This window comes from Rhipicephalus microplus, chromosome 2, assembly GCF_043290135.1.
Source record: "Rhipicephalus microplus isolate Deutch F79 chromosome 2, USDA_Rmic, whole genome shotgun sequence".
NCBI lineage: Eukaryota > Metazoa > Arthropoda > Arachnida > Ixodida > Ixodidae > Rhipicephalus > Rhipicephalus microplus.
Window position 1 is genome coordinate 136,791,181 of NC_134701.1, and position 17,147 is coordinate 136,808,327.

Sequence of the window (17,147 nt, forward strand, 5' to 3'; positions counted from 1 at the left end):
GGAACAATGTCTAGACAATAAAAACGGTTTTCAATGAATTAATCTTTATCATGTACTTTTGACACCTTGAAATTTCATTACGCAGGCCAACATTAGTTTTTCGTTGTAGGTCATTTGATGTTAATAGTGGAAGTTAAGGTGGTCGTGTCATCTGCATACAGTATACAGTCAGGAGTACTAAAGTGTTATGTAGTAAAAATAAATAGAAAATTAGTGGGCGGAGGATAGCTTCCTAAGTAACACTTTAATATTCTTTATTAGCGACTGCAACTTTACCGTCCATCTGAACAACTTGAGTAGGTTAGATACATAGCTTGAAATAAATTGAAGTGGTGGACCACTTATGTCATACGATTCAAGTTTATGTATGAGAATGTTGTGAATATATGTGTCAAATGTTTTTGTTAAATTTATAAACACGCCACCAGGCAACGTTTAAATGAAGAAGAAAAATTGTAATGTGAGAAGTCTTAAAATTTCCTGTCCATGCTATTTACTTACCTAAAGTTTATAATGATTATATAGGTGGTATCCCATTTTGAAGAGTATAATTGAACAATTTGCATATTAAGACACATGTGACAATAGTTTCATTCCGATTTGGCGATACCTAGTGGCAAAACGTGATGTTTCAATTCAAGAAGTCGCCGAAAACATCATATTGAAAAAAACGCATTTTAACATAAAAAATGAAAGTGGCAAGGATATGTTTTTTTAACAATTTCTTCTAATATGAGAGCTTTGCAATCATGTTCATTCTGCGCATGTTGCTTTGGTAAACTCATCATGCGAAATGCAGTGGCAGGCAGCCAGGTGACATTTTCCAGGGGACTCTAGACAAGAGCTCTCTTTAGTTTAGTAGCCACCGATAAAATCAATTTTACAGAACTTCGAGAACTACAATCTTGATTTGTTTTCCATGAAAGCAGAGAAACAGAACTTGTGAACGAAAGTGAAAACAAAAAGTGACGTTATTTTGCAACAACCTTCCGTTTTGCGAGTAGCATCTTCACCAAAGGGTCCGAAACAGTGACCAAATATTTGTTACATACTTTGATGACGACACTTACAATAAGAAATTTCAAAAGAATATAGTGCTGCGAGAAAGCTATTGATAAAGTTATGGCTGACAAACGTGAGCGGCTAAACAGCTGGCATTTCAACGACGCAGCAATGTCGCATGGTCAGACACCAAAACGAGATTTAAAAAACATTCATATTCTGCTGAATGTAATTGTGTCAGTGCCGTTACAAAAATAAGGAGCATCTTTTTCTGCCTAGCTTGGGCGTGTCTACTGTTCCTACAGCACGTTTTCTGTCACATTGCTCGGGAAGAGGATGGAGGCAGAAAAGTGGGTGGCCGAACAGTACCTCGTTACTACAAATAAAAACAATGAGAACAACCAAAATTAAATGAAACATATAGTGTGTGCCATGCAGAGTTAAGAATGTTTAAGATTTGCAAAATGAGAGGGAACTTCGCTTGCAAGACTTATCAATAAAAGAATTCCCAGCAGTATCGATAAAATCATTGGAAAAGGAGCGGGAATCGTATACACGATTAGGTGAATGAAGCGACTAGCGACACTGAATTCTGACTGGATTGCTCACCCCACTACTGGGGACTGTCCGCGAATTGGGTATTTAAAGTTGTAAAAGAAGACAAGAAATCATCTACAAAGGTGGATTGCATACAAAAGCAAGTAGTAGGTTGGTAAGTTTTTTAAGCAATATGTTCCCGAAAAACATGGTGAAGAATGTTTTTTTCTTTCGTCAACTTTATTCTCTTCTGTACACACTTTTTCTATTGTGAAAAGAGCGACGACGAAGAAGAATAGCGAAACGGTTGAAGGCATCCAGCGCCAGAATAAAAGGGGCAAGCAAGCAAGCAAACTTCAGGTGAGGCCTTGTTTGAAGGTAATTTACCTAGATTAGTGCAGTTAGACTCATGGCATTCAGATGTCTGCTCAACAGGCGTCCCGTACTGAATGCTTTTTTCGGGGCGTAGTCCATGGGCTTACACGGCACAAAACTTCATGTACAGGTCCCGCGATATATTCACACGACCTTTCTGCCTTCTCATGCAAGAACTTGAATTTTTAATGAGGTGTTTCGGTCTGAAGTACGTTTTTACGTTTTCAATTTTTGCTCGTACTAAAGACCGTACTGCACCAGCTTTTATGCGTTGCCGATTTGACCTTAAAGTAAACGTGCGAAACTTCCCAAAATTAGGCAGAAGCCACACCGTGGTGGTCTTGTGGCTAAGGTACTCGGCTGCTGACTCGCAGGTCGCGGGTTCGAATCGCGGCTGCGGCGGCTGCATTTCTGAAGGAGGTGGAAATTTTGTAGGCCCGTGTGCTCAGATTTGGGTGCACGGTAAAGAACCCCAGGTGGTCGAAATTTTCTGAGCCCTCCACTACGGCGTCTCTCATATTCACATGGTGGTTATGGGACGTTAAACCCCACATATCAATCAATCAGTCAATCAAACTTAGGCAGAAAACGCAGCGTATCAGATGCTGAAACTCCTACTAAGATGTAAAAAAAAAAAACATTACGGAACTGCGTGGAGCAAGATACTTACGATTTCTTGTCGCGGATAACCGAGAAAGTTCGTGCTGTTCTTTTCGCAAATGACGCAGCAGGCTAGACAGATTACGCAGCTGGTGAGACTGACAGGGGTATTGGATGATCTCTTGATCGTGCTAACACGACCAGCGATGCCTCTTTTATTTATAAAAAATTGCATAGATGCTACAATTTCAATAGGCTAAAATCACATAAGCCTTTCATCTGAAAAAAAAACACAAAAAAATTATTATATAGTCGTACTTCTGGTCCAGACTAACGTTCGTCTGCTACGAGCGGAACTTCGGCGATGTTTCAGAACTCACCGAATCATACAAAATTTTCGATGTATGTTCTTTTTGATGCCCTGATTAGGCTGGTCACCAGGGGGAAAAGGGTGCCCTAGGAATCTCGTCTTTCTCGAAATTCTGATGAGAGGGAGTGTTTTACCTGAAGTAAGTAATGCGAATAGATTTTCTGTATTATAGCTGATGCCTTCAGGAAGTGTCCCCGCTATATATATATAAAAACTCTAGCTACGTGCTTGCGCCTGATTATGTTTTTATTGCCATTTAGGGGTCTTTTATTATTTTTGAGATAAAGATACAGAGACTGGTTGCTCATTTGGGAATAACGCCACGAAAGCAGGCCACCCGGCATAAACACTATCTCGCAGCCAATGTTGTAAGGCGTTTTTCAGACAATGCCTGCTGTGGTTTTCATTTTCCTGATGTCTTAATTTCCTTGGGTCCACTCTGGCCTTAGTGTTTCATCAAGAGACTGATATTTTTAAATCACTCAGGTGTAGGGCGAAATGTGCCATGGGAATATGTTGCGTGATGGTTTTATCAATCCGTTTCTCTCTAACACAAATAAGACAAAACGCAGAATGCTGTGAGACTATAAGGCTCGTTAAAGTGAACAAATAAGTATATTCACTTCTCAGATTGCGTATCCGACTGCAGTTTTTGTCCATATTTCTAACCTCATTTGTAAATACAAAATCTAGGTGGGAGCTGACAGATGGAAACAACGTAGTGGGATAATCAGGGTGAACATTGGAAACCTCATTTGTAGTGTGTTTCAAGTGCTGTGACAACAGTTAAAGAAGCTGAATGAAGTTTGAGTTATAGTTGATGCCAATTTTTTTTTCCATTTGCTAAATGAAAATTAGAGACACTGGTGTGTGGTGTCGGAAAGAAGCTGCGAATCAAACGCAACTTTTTTTCCACAATGTGCAACACAACGTGTAACATCAAGCTGCGTCTGATTCACAGCCTAACTGATTTCACATGCCAGAAAACAAGGCAGAATATTTATACTACTCATGCATTCATATAATTTCTTCTCTAGCTGAAGTGTTTTGGGAGACTTTATTAGGTTATTGGGGCCAGTAGGCCATTCGGAGAGGCCTGTGTTGGCGGAATCTATCCATCACTTGCGTCAAGTTTGGTTACTTGGTTGTACAAGAATGCTCCCTTACACCATACAGCGTAACAAAATAAAGCAAAAAAGCAAGGTGGAAATCCTGTTTCCAGCCAACAAATTCCAGTCCCGGCGCCAGAGCCAACGCCCAGGTTGTCGGTCGCGTAACCACGAGGCATCTCATGGTTATGCGAGTTATCTTGAATAATCCACGCACAGAGGATTTCATCATAGTCGGCAGGCATGTTAGACATGAGTGTCACAAAAATATTCTTTAACCTTTCTAGTTACGCTGAACTTTCAGTTACCCTTGGTGGATGATTATGTTAGCCGGGTACATGAAGCTGCGAAATGGTTACGTGGGGATATCTCGCATACCTCAAGTGTAGTCGAATCGAACACACCGTCGAAAGGTCCCTACACGTGTAACGTGCCGTTATAGGGGGATGTTTCGTTGGCGCAGCACTTGGAGAGTGGAGGTGGTGAGGGTGGGTGGAGGAGGAGGTGCGTAATGTGGGGCATGTCGTCGTGGAAGGAAACAGCCGTGTTTGATTCGCTGCACTGAAAAGGTGTCATTGAATGTGACAGCTGCCCAAGGGAATCACAGTCGCTAACATAAAGTGTTGATCCTTGGGTGTTTGTCTTCGAAAAGGCACGATTCCGTACATTTCAACGCGAAGCTTTTTCTCCCGCAAGTGCGGCTTGCGGGGTACTGTGCAGGAACAACATATTACCGCTCACCACTTGTGCCAATCACTGGATTCACTTCGGGCGCGTGCTAACAATGCGTTCCACGTCCGCGACCAATTCTCTAGCTAACGGCAGAATCACGCCACGCATGCCTAGGCCACCGTCGAGAATGCTGCCCGACTTGTCCAAGCTGCAACTGGCGTTTGCCGTGGTCACGGCGTTTGTGACCGGGAATCATCTGTGGGGAGTCGATGAGGAACAGCCTGTCGTGCCACCGCCGGCCATCCCAAACTGCCACGTCATCAGCACGGGCCTCAACGCCGACGAGAAGGCCGCGCTGCTGAGGCAGCACAACGAGCTTCGCAGCATGGTGGCGAAGGGACTGTTGAAGGGGCTCAAGCCTGCCGCCAACATGCTAGCATTGGTGAGGGCGAGTTGATTTCATTGACGCTGGTTTGCAAAAATGTCTACATTGTGGTATACTCTAGCGGCTAAGTTTTTGCGCTATTAAGATCGACGACCTAGGCTAATAATATGCAAGCTATGGAAGCCCAGTTTCGATGGAGCAAAATTTGAACTTTCTGGAGCGTCCCACGCATTGTGGGAATAAACTTCACTCAACGGAGTCAGTGAGGAGCTGCTTATCCCACTCCCCAAGTCTTATGAGGCGGATCAACGTCATCGCGCAGTTTGAGTAGTGTGCATATCCTAAAATATTAAATTAAAATTATTATTATATTATCCTAAAATATGCCACGGTATGCGGGTAGGCGCCACCCGTGACTGTGAAAAGGATTTTATGGAATAGATGACCAACCTGTTGAGGTCAGGAACTGCAATTCATGTCCGTTGTACGCTCATAACCTCTCATACCCTAGTTCGTGCGCGCCAAGTAAAGAAGGTAGCCAGCAAAGCATCAAGACGTTGGTGGCTAGATAGATAGATAGATAGATAGATAGATAGATAGATAGATAGATAGATAGATAGATAGATAGATAGATAGATAGATAGATAGATAGATAGATAGATAGATAGATAGATATATAGATAGGTAGATAGATAGATAGATAGATAGATAGATAGATAGATAGATAGATAGATAGATAGATAGATAGATAGATAGATAGATAGATAGATAGATAGATAGATAGATAGATAGATAGATAGATAGATAGATAGATAGATAGAGAGATAGATAGATAGATAGATAGATAAATAGATAGATCCTTTTTTATGAAACAATTTCGGAAGCCGTTTAATCGCTTTGTTTACTTTTATCTGAGAGTTTAAAACTTTCCTGGTATATAAGGAATAAACCTGCTGCTGAAGGCATTTGTGCTCAGCTTCGGGTGCACGTTTAAGAGCCCCTGGTGTTCGAAATTATTGGAGCCCTTCACTACGACAACCCTCAAAATATTATGGTGTTTTTGGGACGTTAAACCTCACATATCTCTCAAGAAATAAATTTACCCCTGGTTTGTGAAGTTTGGCAAGGCTCCACGCTGACCATGCATCAAGAGAGGATTCTGAGCTAAACGTTTAGGATGCGTGTCAGACGGAGGCTATTTGCTGCAGGGATAAGACGTTGCGTTAAGAACTAAAGGATTGCCCTTTCATTAGCGATTGATATAATAGATTGATATGTGCGATTTAACACCCCAAAAACACGATATAATTGAGAGACACCGTAGTGAAGGGCTCTGGAAATTGCGACCCTCTGGGTTTTTTAAGTGCACTCGTACCTGAGCACACGGGCCTGCAGCATTCTCGCTTTCATTGAAAATGCAGCCGCCGCAGCCGGGATTTGATCCCTTGATTTGCGGATTTTCTTAGTGACAAACACTTGTTCATTAATTACATCTACGATGCAGACGCTGATGTTGGCTGTAATCTAGTAATACAGTTTACACACACTCCCTAGCCGTGCGTGTAGTGTCGATTGGATTTCATTGAATTTTAACTCCAAAACGTATGAATTCAAGCCACTTGGCACTTATCTATTCATTTTTCAAAAACAGCCCAAAGTAAAATGTGGGCATGGGTGGGCCACAGCAAGGCTAGGAGCCAGAACTGGCACTCCCTGCAAATTGATTTAGTTTATTGTGAGAAGTGACAACGCACTGATATAACATGAATGGGAGTACGTACAAAGGAAAATGGTGATATAATGCAAATTTCTTCGGTTAATGCTCTGCCAACTGATTTATTTTATTGTGAGAATGTGACGACGCACTGATATAACTTAAATTGGAGTGCGTACACAGAAAAATGGGGATGTTATCCAAATTTTTTCGGCGAATGCGGTGCCGGGTCAGAATGATTAGAGCACCCGCCTTCTACAGTATACCACACCATCAACGTTTCCGTCAATAGATTTCATATTTTTTGCAATGTTTATTTCTGCACAGAGGTGGGACGACGACCTCGCTGAATTGGCGCAAGCGCAGGCCAAACAGTGCAGCTTTTCACCGGAGATGGATGAGGAAGAGAAAACAAGTGAGTTTCTTTAGAGTCTTCTAAGTGCAAAAGCTGACTGGCGCCACCATTTAACCTTTAATAGTCTTCTTTAGCGGTGCCAGTTAAAGTAGAACACTAATTTAAAACACTGATTTGAGTTTGAACACTTGACTTGTGCGTTTTGTATGAACACTGTATCATCTTAATAGTGAACACATCGATTCCTAAAAACGAAATGAATACGGCCGATGTTCAAATCAGTTTTGCGGAGAAGTGTTAACGCTAATGCATAAAGTAAATTGTTATATAAAAAATTTAAAAAAAATCTGATAGAATCGCCTTGTTTGGATCAGTGATAATTTCCCAGAACTATAGCAAATTTAGGACTCCGCGTTTCTTATCACACAGTTTGATGCGATTTTATCATTGGAAACTTCTTTTTCCCAGCAAACGCTGACAAAGGCGAGAGGCGACCTTAAATTCAACTTTACATTGGTGCCCGTATTGCTTGAAACTATACTTTACAGCAGTAGCAAAGCAATACTGAACATAAGAGGAACTCTGATGTACCGAATGCGCTTTAGTAAAAAAAAACTAACAATTAGATGAAAGCGTTGACTTCTAAAGTATAACACATCTATGCTGCGCTATACAGATAAAAATAGCAAATAATGCCCCTTGTGCTTTCCTTTAGTTAAGTGTGTTCTTTCACTTGGTTTCGTCGAAAAAAAAAAGAAGCAACATTTCGAACGATTCTCGTTCTTTCACTTTCTCTGTGTGCGTGTTGCTGTGAGAACTTTTTTTTTCGGTACTTCTTCTGTCTTTTATGGCATACCTAGCATTTTGATGCATTTTAGACTCACAAATAGTGACTTAGATGTAAAAGTGAAACTACTTATTGGTTTAATGTCTCTTTGAATAAGTGTGGTTCCACTTTTTATATGTGGCTCCTACTTATTTTAAAGACACAAAAGGGAAACGGTTGTTGGTTTAGACTGACAAAGTGCACTTTGATAACTTTAATGTGGTGTGTTTCAATAAGTTCCTCTTTAGCGAAGAAAACTCAAGGTTAAAGTCTCAATAATATATTTTGCGTCAAAATCTACGTGCATGACACCAGGAGAATTAAATGAAATAACTGGTATTTTCTTGATATTGGCTCGCAAAAACCTCGGGAAACTTCGTCTTTTTTTTCAGTCTATGGCAGGCGCATATGATAAAGTACTTTATTTTTATCAATTGAAAGCTACGTAGAACCCAGTAGACGCCTTGAATATTGACGACGTCACGGTGTTTTTAGTGGGAGAATTTTAAGCTGGCATCTCCACCCGCATTTGCTTTCCCAGCCTCTACTAGCTTAGAAAGCGTCGTTTCGCGCTACAAGTGGCGTTTTTGATATTGTAAAAGTCTACTTTGTAATATGCGAAAAATCGTTTTGCTGTTTGTGTCCATTTAGGTGGGAGCTTACTTCCTTTTTGATTTTTGTGTTTCATCCTGTAAATTCACGGTGTTGATCTAATTCCACATTCCTGTTCATGCAGTCAAGCCTCCCTCAGTGGGCCAGAACGTGGGCTGGGAGGCAAGCTCGGATCCGTTCTCGGATCACCTGGACCTCCCGCACCTGAGCGCTTGGATGGATCAGCACACGGACGTCGAAGACGACGTCATCAGCTCCTACCGCAATACCGAACGCGGCATTGGGCAGTTCACTCAGGTGTGGAACATTGTCCATTTCTTACGCCACTATTGAAATAAGATGGTTATCGAATATTAGGCACCCTTATCGAAGGCTATGTATTTCTATGGGCTGCTAAAAAGCCCGGTTGCAAAAGATAAAAGAATTTGATGCCCAATAAAAAGGCTGTTGCCATGGGAAGTCTATTGTATACGCTTTACAATCAGGAAAAAAGCTATACAGTCTACTCCATACACTGCTCTATGAAGTGAATGACTGTATTTTATACCTCTGCTTTAGATATACCCCAATCGATCAGACTAAACCAGTTCATGACAAAAGCAGCTTCGAAGTATTCTTGCGTTAACGGTTACTGTGCCTTTACTCTGCGATATCAGTGTTCAAATATATATATTGCCACCTAGAGTGGTGAGCGCTAACCACACTTCTTCGTTCTCTTTGCCCTTTTTCGCTCGCTAGGGCTTGCCGGCTCACAACTCTAGGTGGCATTATTCGTCCGCCTAGAACCTTATTTTACGCGGTGATACTCGCCTTATTGTGCCCGGCCAGCAAACATTTCCTTTTTTTACGTTGTCCCTTGGGTCTCGAACGAACTGAACTGTGTTAATGTTTTTTGTTTCTTATGACCAACATCAGAAAATTTTCTTTGCACCTGCATATGCTCTGTGCACTAGAGGTATCGTTTCTCTTTTTTTTCTTATCGGCCCTGCTGTCCCCTTGTGTAAGAGCATCGAGTAGATGCTCTAATGGGAGGGGGAATAATTCCACCTAGAGTTGTGAGCCGGCAAGCCGTAGCCAGCTGAAGAGGGCAAAGAGAACGAAAAGGAAGTGTGTGTTAGCGCTTCGTTTGAAAATACGCGCTCGTGTCTTTCTGCCCTGCTGTTCCTGTCTTGTCTCTACGGCTCTTGGTGCATGACAATTTCATCACGGACAGTACAAATTATTAACAGGTCTACAAAACACTTTAACAGAGGATTCGTTTAGAGAAGATGGCTAACGATTTCGACTACTTTACTATGGGAGAGCATTAGGCTATCCTGGAGCCTCACACTTGATGAGGCCCTGTTGACAAAAAATCAGGAGGGATGAAGAAACTGTGTTTAGAAAAAAAATGTTTAACGATTTCGAGTACTTGGTACTCAACTATGGGAGAGCACTGAGCCGTCCCGCTCTACTGAACGTGGGTACATGTACGACAGTACATGTACGGAGCCTCCACCCATTTGCCACAGAAAAATAAATAAGTGGTTACACGCTGGTTTGGGCGTAATAATCCCGAAGTATTGGACGACTCGTCCCAACGACACTGGTTTAGACTGCTGTTTTCCTTGCATTAAGATTAGGTACAGGTAGCTGAACGCATCCGCACTGGCCAGTTGGTAGGTGTTCTTTGCTTGACGTATACTTTTTAATGACAACATGCTACCGGGATACCGGGTTAAGTTCAGCGTGTTTTTAGCAAACTTTTAGCTCCCCCTACGTTAATGTGCAAGTTTACCCTTTACTTTTCGGCAGTGACTACTTTTTAAAAATATATTTACTTTTTAGTTTAGATTCATTATCGGCGGCAAAATATTAGAGGATATTTTGAACGTCTACATAACCTGGTATACGGGACGAGCTGTAGAAATGCAGGGTTATCAGACAATGGGGTCGACATTTTATGACGTTTCGTGAAACCACGGTCATTGGCACGTTTGTTTTCACCAACCGTTTTCAGGCAACAATGATTAAAAACGTCACCTATTCACAATTGCGCCGCTGCAAGTCATTCACGCCAAAAGTAGTATGCACGAAGTTCCTGCAATAAATATGTTGCGCTTGCCTGGTTCAATTCGGTTCCGCTGAACGTCACTCCCTGTTAAGGGTGTCAGGAGCTTGGAGCTTCTGAGCTTTACAGCTGTGGTACTCTACGTCATTCTAGCTTTGGCAACCGCGCTAAAACAACGTGGACGTGATGGGCGCTTGCACTTCGGTTTATTTTTTGACTCGGTGGCTCAATTCTCCGGAAAGCTACTATTATGAGACGCCTCTAACAAAGCTGAATTTACGGGATAGGACCATAAACGTAAACTTATCCGGCAAAGAGTTTCCTAAAACTTGTTGCGGGTGAGTAGCCGTTTTCTTGTGTTCAAAGTGTGCAATAACTGTTTCCTGCCAGTAGTAGTTTACGTTTCCTAAAAACTCACGTATGCATAAATTCCTTCCGCTATCCGGTAACACGGTGACGTAACGAATGATACGTATAAGCTAAGAGCCTACTAATGTGTGCAAAGCTACGTCATAGCGTTTTTCCTACGCCGTAGCGCTGCACACTGTTTTGCAAGTTTAATCAGGCAGCCCACTAGAGCACCACTCTTCAGTTTCATTAGGCATAACAAAAAATATCTTGTAGCGACTGCAAACGCGGGAAATAATTTTACAATTGTGAGGGGTAAAAAATAATGAAAGTGAAGGGCACAGAGCACGAGCATTGGCCACGGCCACAGGCTCGCACGCCGGCTTCTACACCTACGATTCAGTCATACTAGAGTGTACTAGAACTTTTGAGTGGCGCGACCGAAACGCTCTCCCCTTGGTTTCTCCATCCCCAACTTGCGGCGAAAGTAGCGGCGGCGCTGCCATCGCCCAATCTTCCCACTTGGTTTACTCGGCTGGCTCGGCGGCATGGCCGGCATCTCGGTTTTAGTCGCGAAATGACGAAGAAGTTGCGTCTAAACGATTGTTACGCGCCAGGTTGCACAACTGGATATCCGCGTGTGCAACAAAGTCGGAAGTTAATGCTTTTTAAGGCCCCGAAAGACGAAGAACGACGACTTCTATGGGAGCAGAACCTCCATCGGCTTGACAAGCCACTTGACGCCGATTGTGCTGTGTGCGAGTTACATTTCGAACCGCATTTCATTGTGAGAGACTACGTACATGTAATCAATGGTGTTCAAGTCCGAATTCCTAGGGGAACGCCGACACTTGCCCCTGATGCAGTCCCGACGATCTTGCCCATCCTGCCTGCATATTTGACGCTCAAAACTCCGGCTCCACGGACCCAAACAAAGCGGCGGTATCAGTGTGTGCCGGCTGAGAATGACAACAGAAAACGGCGACGCATTAGCACTCCTGCACAGCTCCTTGTGGATAACAACGGTGCAACTTCTGTAGATGGCGACGAAGCTGACGAGGCAAGCTGAAGTCCCTCGTCTGACGCGGTTGTCACTGTCAGTGACCTTCGTGGTCTTGTCCTACCATCAAAGTCATGGGCGCTGCATGAGTTTCCTGGATTTGCCGGCGTGTCGTACGTAGCGTGCTCACTGAATCCTAGCACTCATGCACTTTGTATTCAACGAGCCGTATACTTCACCTGTGCAGACAATGGAAGCGTGCAATGTGAAGCGTTCGTGCAAGAGAAACTAATCAGCAAGTCCAGTTTAGTAACTGTTTGAGAAGCCTCAGATGCTCTGCAGTTTGTTGCAAGCGTCTCACTCTATTGTGGAGCAGCAGAAACTTCATTTTTGCCACCTTCAGACCTTACCGACAATCTACACGCGCAAATGAAGTCAAGAGGAGAAATCTTCTACAGTGTCAAAAGCGCACAGCAGCACTTGAAATTGAGTAGGCTATCAATTGCTACAGTGGCGTAAAAAGGATGTCATTTTTCGTGCATATTTTCTTACACTCTTAATTTTTTGACGGTACACCAAGAAAAAAAAAACAATTTTTCCTAGAAGAGGCTTGTAAGCGAGAGAACGTGCAAATAATGACGCGAAATCTCAAAATAAATCTTTGATCTCGAATCTTTTTGCATTAAACCTGTGATGGTAAATTTAGCAGCATTAGGGATCTCGGTGCATAATTCATCGATCTAAGTCAATTTATTGTTGCACTTCAGTGTCCCTTCAAACGATCTTTCGACCATAACATCTTTTTTTATTTAAATGCATTTTGGAAAGACAACCTAAACTCTGCCGTTCTGTTTGCTTTGTTTTATATTATCTTTCGTATCCTGGCTCTATATTTTACGTTTTTTACTATTTACTTCATTGCAAATGTATTGTTTTAGAGATATGTGAACCTTGCACTTTTATGTTATCAATTATGATTATCATTAGTTACGACTCTGCTTTGCAGTGTTGTTGCGTTTTTTAAACTCTCAAAATCTTCCACTACTATGTTTCACTTAAGACATTCTTCTGCAGTATTACGTATTTGCATTTTTGTGGGTCCTACAACAATGAATTTATTCCCATATTTAAAAACCAAAGGGAGGTTTGTAAAAACTCTGCTGTTCTTCAAATAATATCAATAAAGCCTACTTTGTTGTCGTGTGTGCACGCATCCACAAGCAACGAGCCTTTTATTTGGGTCCAGCTTTGGTGTTTTACGTGGAATGGACCAAGAGTTGTTCGTTTTGTGTGCAGCATATTCCTTTTTTTCGGGGGGGGGGGAAGGGGGGGCGCTTCCGGTGTGAACCGGCCAGCTGGTTTCTCGTCTAAAATGTGTACACTTTAAAAATTAAAAAAAAAACGCGCTCGTTATATTGTACAATGTGCTATGCTGCTTCGGGCTGCAGTTCGGTCAGCTGCAAATTCAGTAATAATAATGTTAAATAACCTTTATTTGCGCAAAAAAGGGGAGGTATGTGAATAAGAAAAAAAAGAGGGAGATCATCTTCACACTACGCGCGACGGAGAGGTACCAACACGTACGCGGAACGCCTGCCAGCCATCCACCCGGGAAGATTGGTCGATGCCAGCGCCACCGCATCATTCCACGCCGAAACGGCCGCTCCCAGGCAGCTGCTTGGGCCACTCAAAAGCTTCTAGTACACTCTAGTCATACGCACCAGCCCTGCTCTAGCTCATCTACGTTTTTTGTTACAGCAACTTTCTGCACAATAGCCATGGAATAAAGAACCATTTTAGAGAAGGGAAGCTGTAGCCTTGACAACAATACGCAAGATAAGCAGTGGTGGCACATAGAACTGCCGAGGGCAGCGAAGAGATGGTGCTGAGTAAACAGGAAGCAGACAACAAACTTTGTTGGTTTCTAGGTAGAAAAAAAAAATAACCGCCTTTTTTATTCCGTACCGGGTGCGTATGTGCCTACGCGGTTGTCTCGGTTTTTTTTTTTTCTATGGCTATCATTATTAACAGAATTAGACGAAGGAGATCAGGACTCGTGCAGGGCTAGGATGTCTCGTTATTTTTCGCCCGTTTCAATTAAGCGCGTCGATACAGCCAGCAGCAGACCAAAGCACCCTTAGGAACACTGCACCTGTGCATACAAAGGTTACATAAAACCGAAACGCATTTATTGGCGGTGGGCACCAGTAAAAAACAATGCACGAGTGATACAGAGAACAATATTTATTAGAGAGTTATAGTATACCGGGCTTACCGTGATACTGGGCGTACCGTGTTACCGGAATCGAAGTGCGCATGCGCAGATACGTACATTACGCGTACCGCTTACTGTACGCGCGGTATTTTTCAGATTTAAGGTAGCGTAAGTGCATGTAGTGTACGTAAACATGGCAGCGCTCTCGGACGCCCGCTTCGAAGTGATTTTGGCGTAGTTGTTGAAAGAGTCACCTTGTTCGCAGCAAACGACTGTTCAAAGTGGCTTCGCTTGCTTTGAGTTAGCTTCGATGACTGAGTATTACGGATACGTTGGTATTGTTTTTGAGATGGCTTCCCATTTCGAACGCGCCTAGGCCTAACTACAAGATCAATGTAAAGAATTCGGCAACATAGATGTTTTCGCGTTTTGTACGTGGTTCATATTTATTTACCTTTATTATCACAAAAATAAACTTCTAACAATGTTTCACGCGGTGGCATAGCCAAACATTCTCGTTTTAATTTCATTTTCACTGTTCAACTTATGAATCATCTAATAGGTGGCGCCACCATCCCACTTGGGGGTGGCGGATGGTGGGGGATGGTGGCTTTCGGTTCGGACTGTCACGGTGGATGGAAGTGTTTTTTGAGCGCTCCCGATTGTCTGTGCAGATAAGTTGTTTTGCATGTTTTGAGCTTGTCTTTATAATTATAAAACAGAAGTTAAAATCCCTGTATCACTTATTTTATTGTGCGGCTTTTCGGGGGTTAGTCACTAGGTATTTATTAGTTTGTGTGCGTGTGTTTGATTTTTTTCTTTTTTTTTCTTTTACCACCCCGTGTGGGAGGTGCACGTACATTGAACACGCTATTTTTGTAGTAGAGCTTAGACCTTCTCTTTTTCGTAGGGCAGGGCTCAAGTTTTGTAAGGATTGAGTGAGACAAGTCATAGAACAATTGGTGTCGGAAAGACATGGTTAAAAAGACTGTGAAGTGTTCAGGATGTGGGGTTGGTTTGAAAGTGAACCCAAGTGTAGAAGCGCAAGGAGAAGAGGCTGACACGAAGTGTAGGCAATGTGAGGTCGAGGAAAAAATGGAGAAAATGATGGTTACCCAGAGTGACACGCTGATGAGAATCACTTAGCTCGAGACTGCGTTGGCGCCAGAGCAAGAGAAAACGAGGGCTATGGGAGAAAAGCTGAAGTCCGCCGAGGAAGCACTACCCAAAGTGAACAGAGGAGCGGCCTACGGAGAGAACAGCAGGGAACCGGCAACCAGAACTGCGGAGAAGAAAGAGCAAGCAAGTTTGGAAAAAGCAGGTTCAGCCGGTTCAATTGTCGCAAGGCCCAGCTTCAGCGAAGTAGTAGTCTGGCTGGGAGGGGACAAAGCAGCCGGCGTCACAGGTGCAAGTAACCCCCAGGTGCAGGATGCTCCAGCTGAAAAGTCACAGCATGTGATAATCGCCGGGGACTCGAATTAAAATCGATGCACAGAAGCCATCAAAGAGAGGGTAAGAGGTGACAAGAGGGTTGCAGTAGGGGCGTTCCCAGGACGCAAGCTGAAAGCAGTCATAAGGCAAGGGAGCGCAAAACTCAAAACTACAGCTGATAGCCGAAACCTCGTGATAATTTCAGACAGTTTAAACGATGTCCTAAATGAAGATACAGCAGGACTAGCAACTACATTGGCGAAAGGCGTCGATGACATGCGCGCCACTTCTCCTGAGGTACAGGTAGCGATGTGCACGATACCGGAGGTACCAGTGCGTGATAGCAACCTGCAAAGAGCGGTGGTCAACGCAAACCAAGAGATATGGCGGATGAGTCGAGAGAAAGGTTTTGAGGTGGTGGAAATAAACAGAGAGGTGCATAGGTGGGGTGGTTTTCAACGAGACAGAATTCACTTCGATGGGCGGCTAGGTCATGAGGTGGGTTGGCGACTTGCAGGACGCGCAGTAGCTTTTTTGGGGGGGCAAGCAGGCCCTTCGGGGTGCAGGATAGCTAGTAACGAGAAAAACAACCAGGCAGACTTTTTGACAGGTGGTATGGACAGATAAAATTCCAAAGTGGCACCAGTATCTAAAATAGGTGGACTACGGGTTAGAAATAAACGTAGCGACGAGTGCCGAGCCAATTCAGACATAGGGTATATCAACTTGCAGGGTGGTAGGAACAGACTGAAGTGGGAAGAGATAGAAGAACAGCTAAGGGAGGAGAGGCCGATGGTATACGGTTTTGTAGAAACACATATCAAGGACATGGAACAAGCTCTTAACAATGCGGACTACGCATGGGAATATTGTAATAGAAAAGAAGGCAGCAAAAAGGGGGGTGGTATTGGGAAATTCATTCATAAAAGTACAGACTGGCAAAGGGTCATGCAGGAGTGCAAGGAACATTTATGGCTAAAAGGAAAAGTGGCAGGGCAAATGACACTTCTTGGTTTCGTGTACTTGTAGACGGGAGCAAAGGCCAGAGAGGAAAACCAGGCAATGGTAGAGTGTATATCAAAGGACATTCAGCAGTTAGGAGGAGAGTGCGAAATAATTACACTTGGAGATATGAATGCACACATAGAAGATATAGATGTGTATACTGACACGACAGGCAAAATGATCATGGATATGTGTGAAAGGCTGGATATGATCATTTGCAGCAGTACCGAGGAGTGTGAAGGGCAAATAACATGGGAGGTAGGAAAGCTGCAGTCGACGATCGATTACGCACTGATGTCACATAGGATGTATGATAAGCTCAGGGGAATGCACATAGCTGAAGGTGGCTCCAGAAGTCTGGGTAGTGATCACAAACGTATCAAGCTAAGTTTTGGAAGAACAGTGAAAGTGGGAAGGAGAAAGATGAGCAACTACAGAAAATTTTTTATTCAGAAAGGCAAATTGAAATAGCCACTAAACAAATTGAGAAAGTAATTACTGAGGATAATGAAACAGTGTGGGCATACACGAATCTAATTAG

General features: G+C 43.1%; 1 protein-coding gene across 1 annotated transcript in view; it reads left to right on the top strand.

Moving 5' to 3' along the window:
• The first annotated feature begins 4,509 nt into the window (after positions 1–4,509).
• Positions 4,510–17,147, top strand: part of LOC119170708 (scoloptoxin SSD976) — a 46,963-nt gene continuing 34,325 nt past the window's right edge. The window contains exons 1-3 of the mRNA XM_037421945.2: positions 4,510–5,107; positions 7,092–7,179; positions 8,682–8,854. Of these exons, the coding sequence (XP_037277842.2) occupies positions 4,778–5,107; positions 7,092–7,179; positions 8,682–8,854 (591 nt within the window). The 5' untranslated portion in view covers positions 4,510–4,777. The remainder of the gene's footprint in view (positions 5,108–7,091; positions 7,180–8,681; positions 8,855–17,147) is intronic.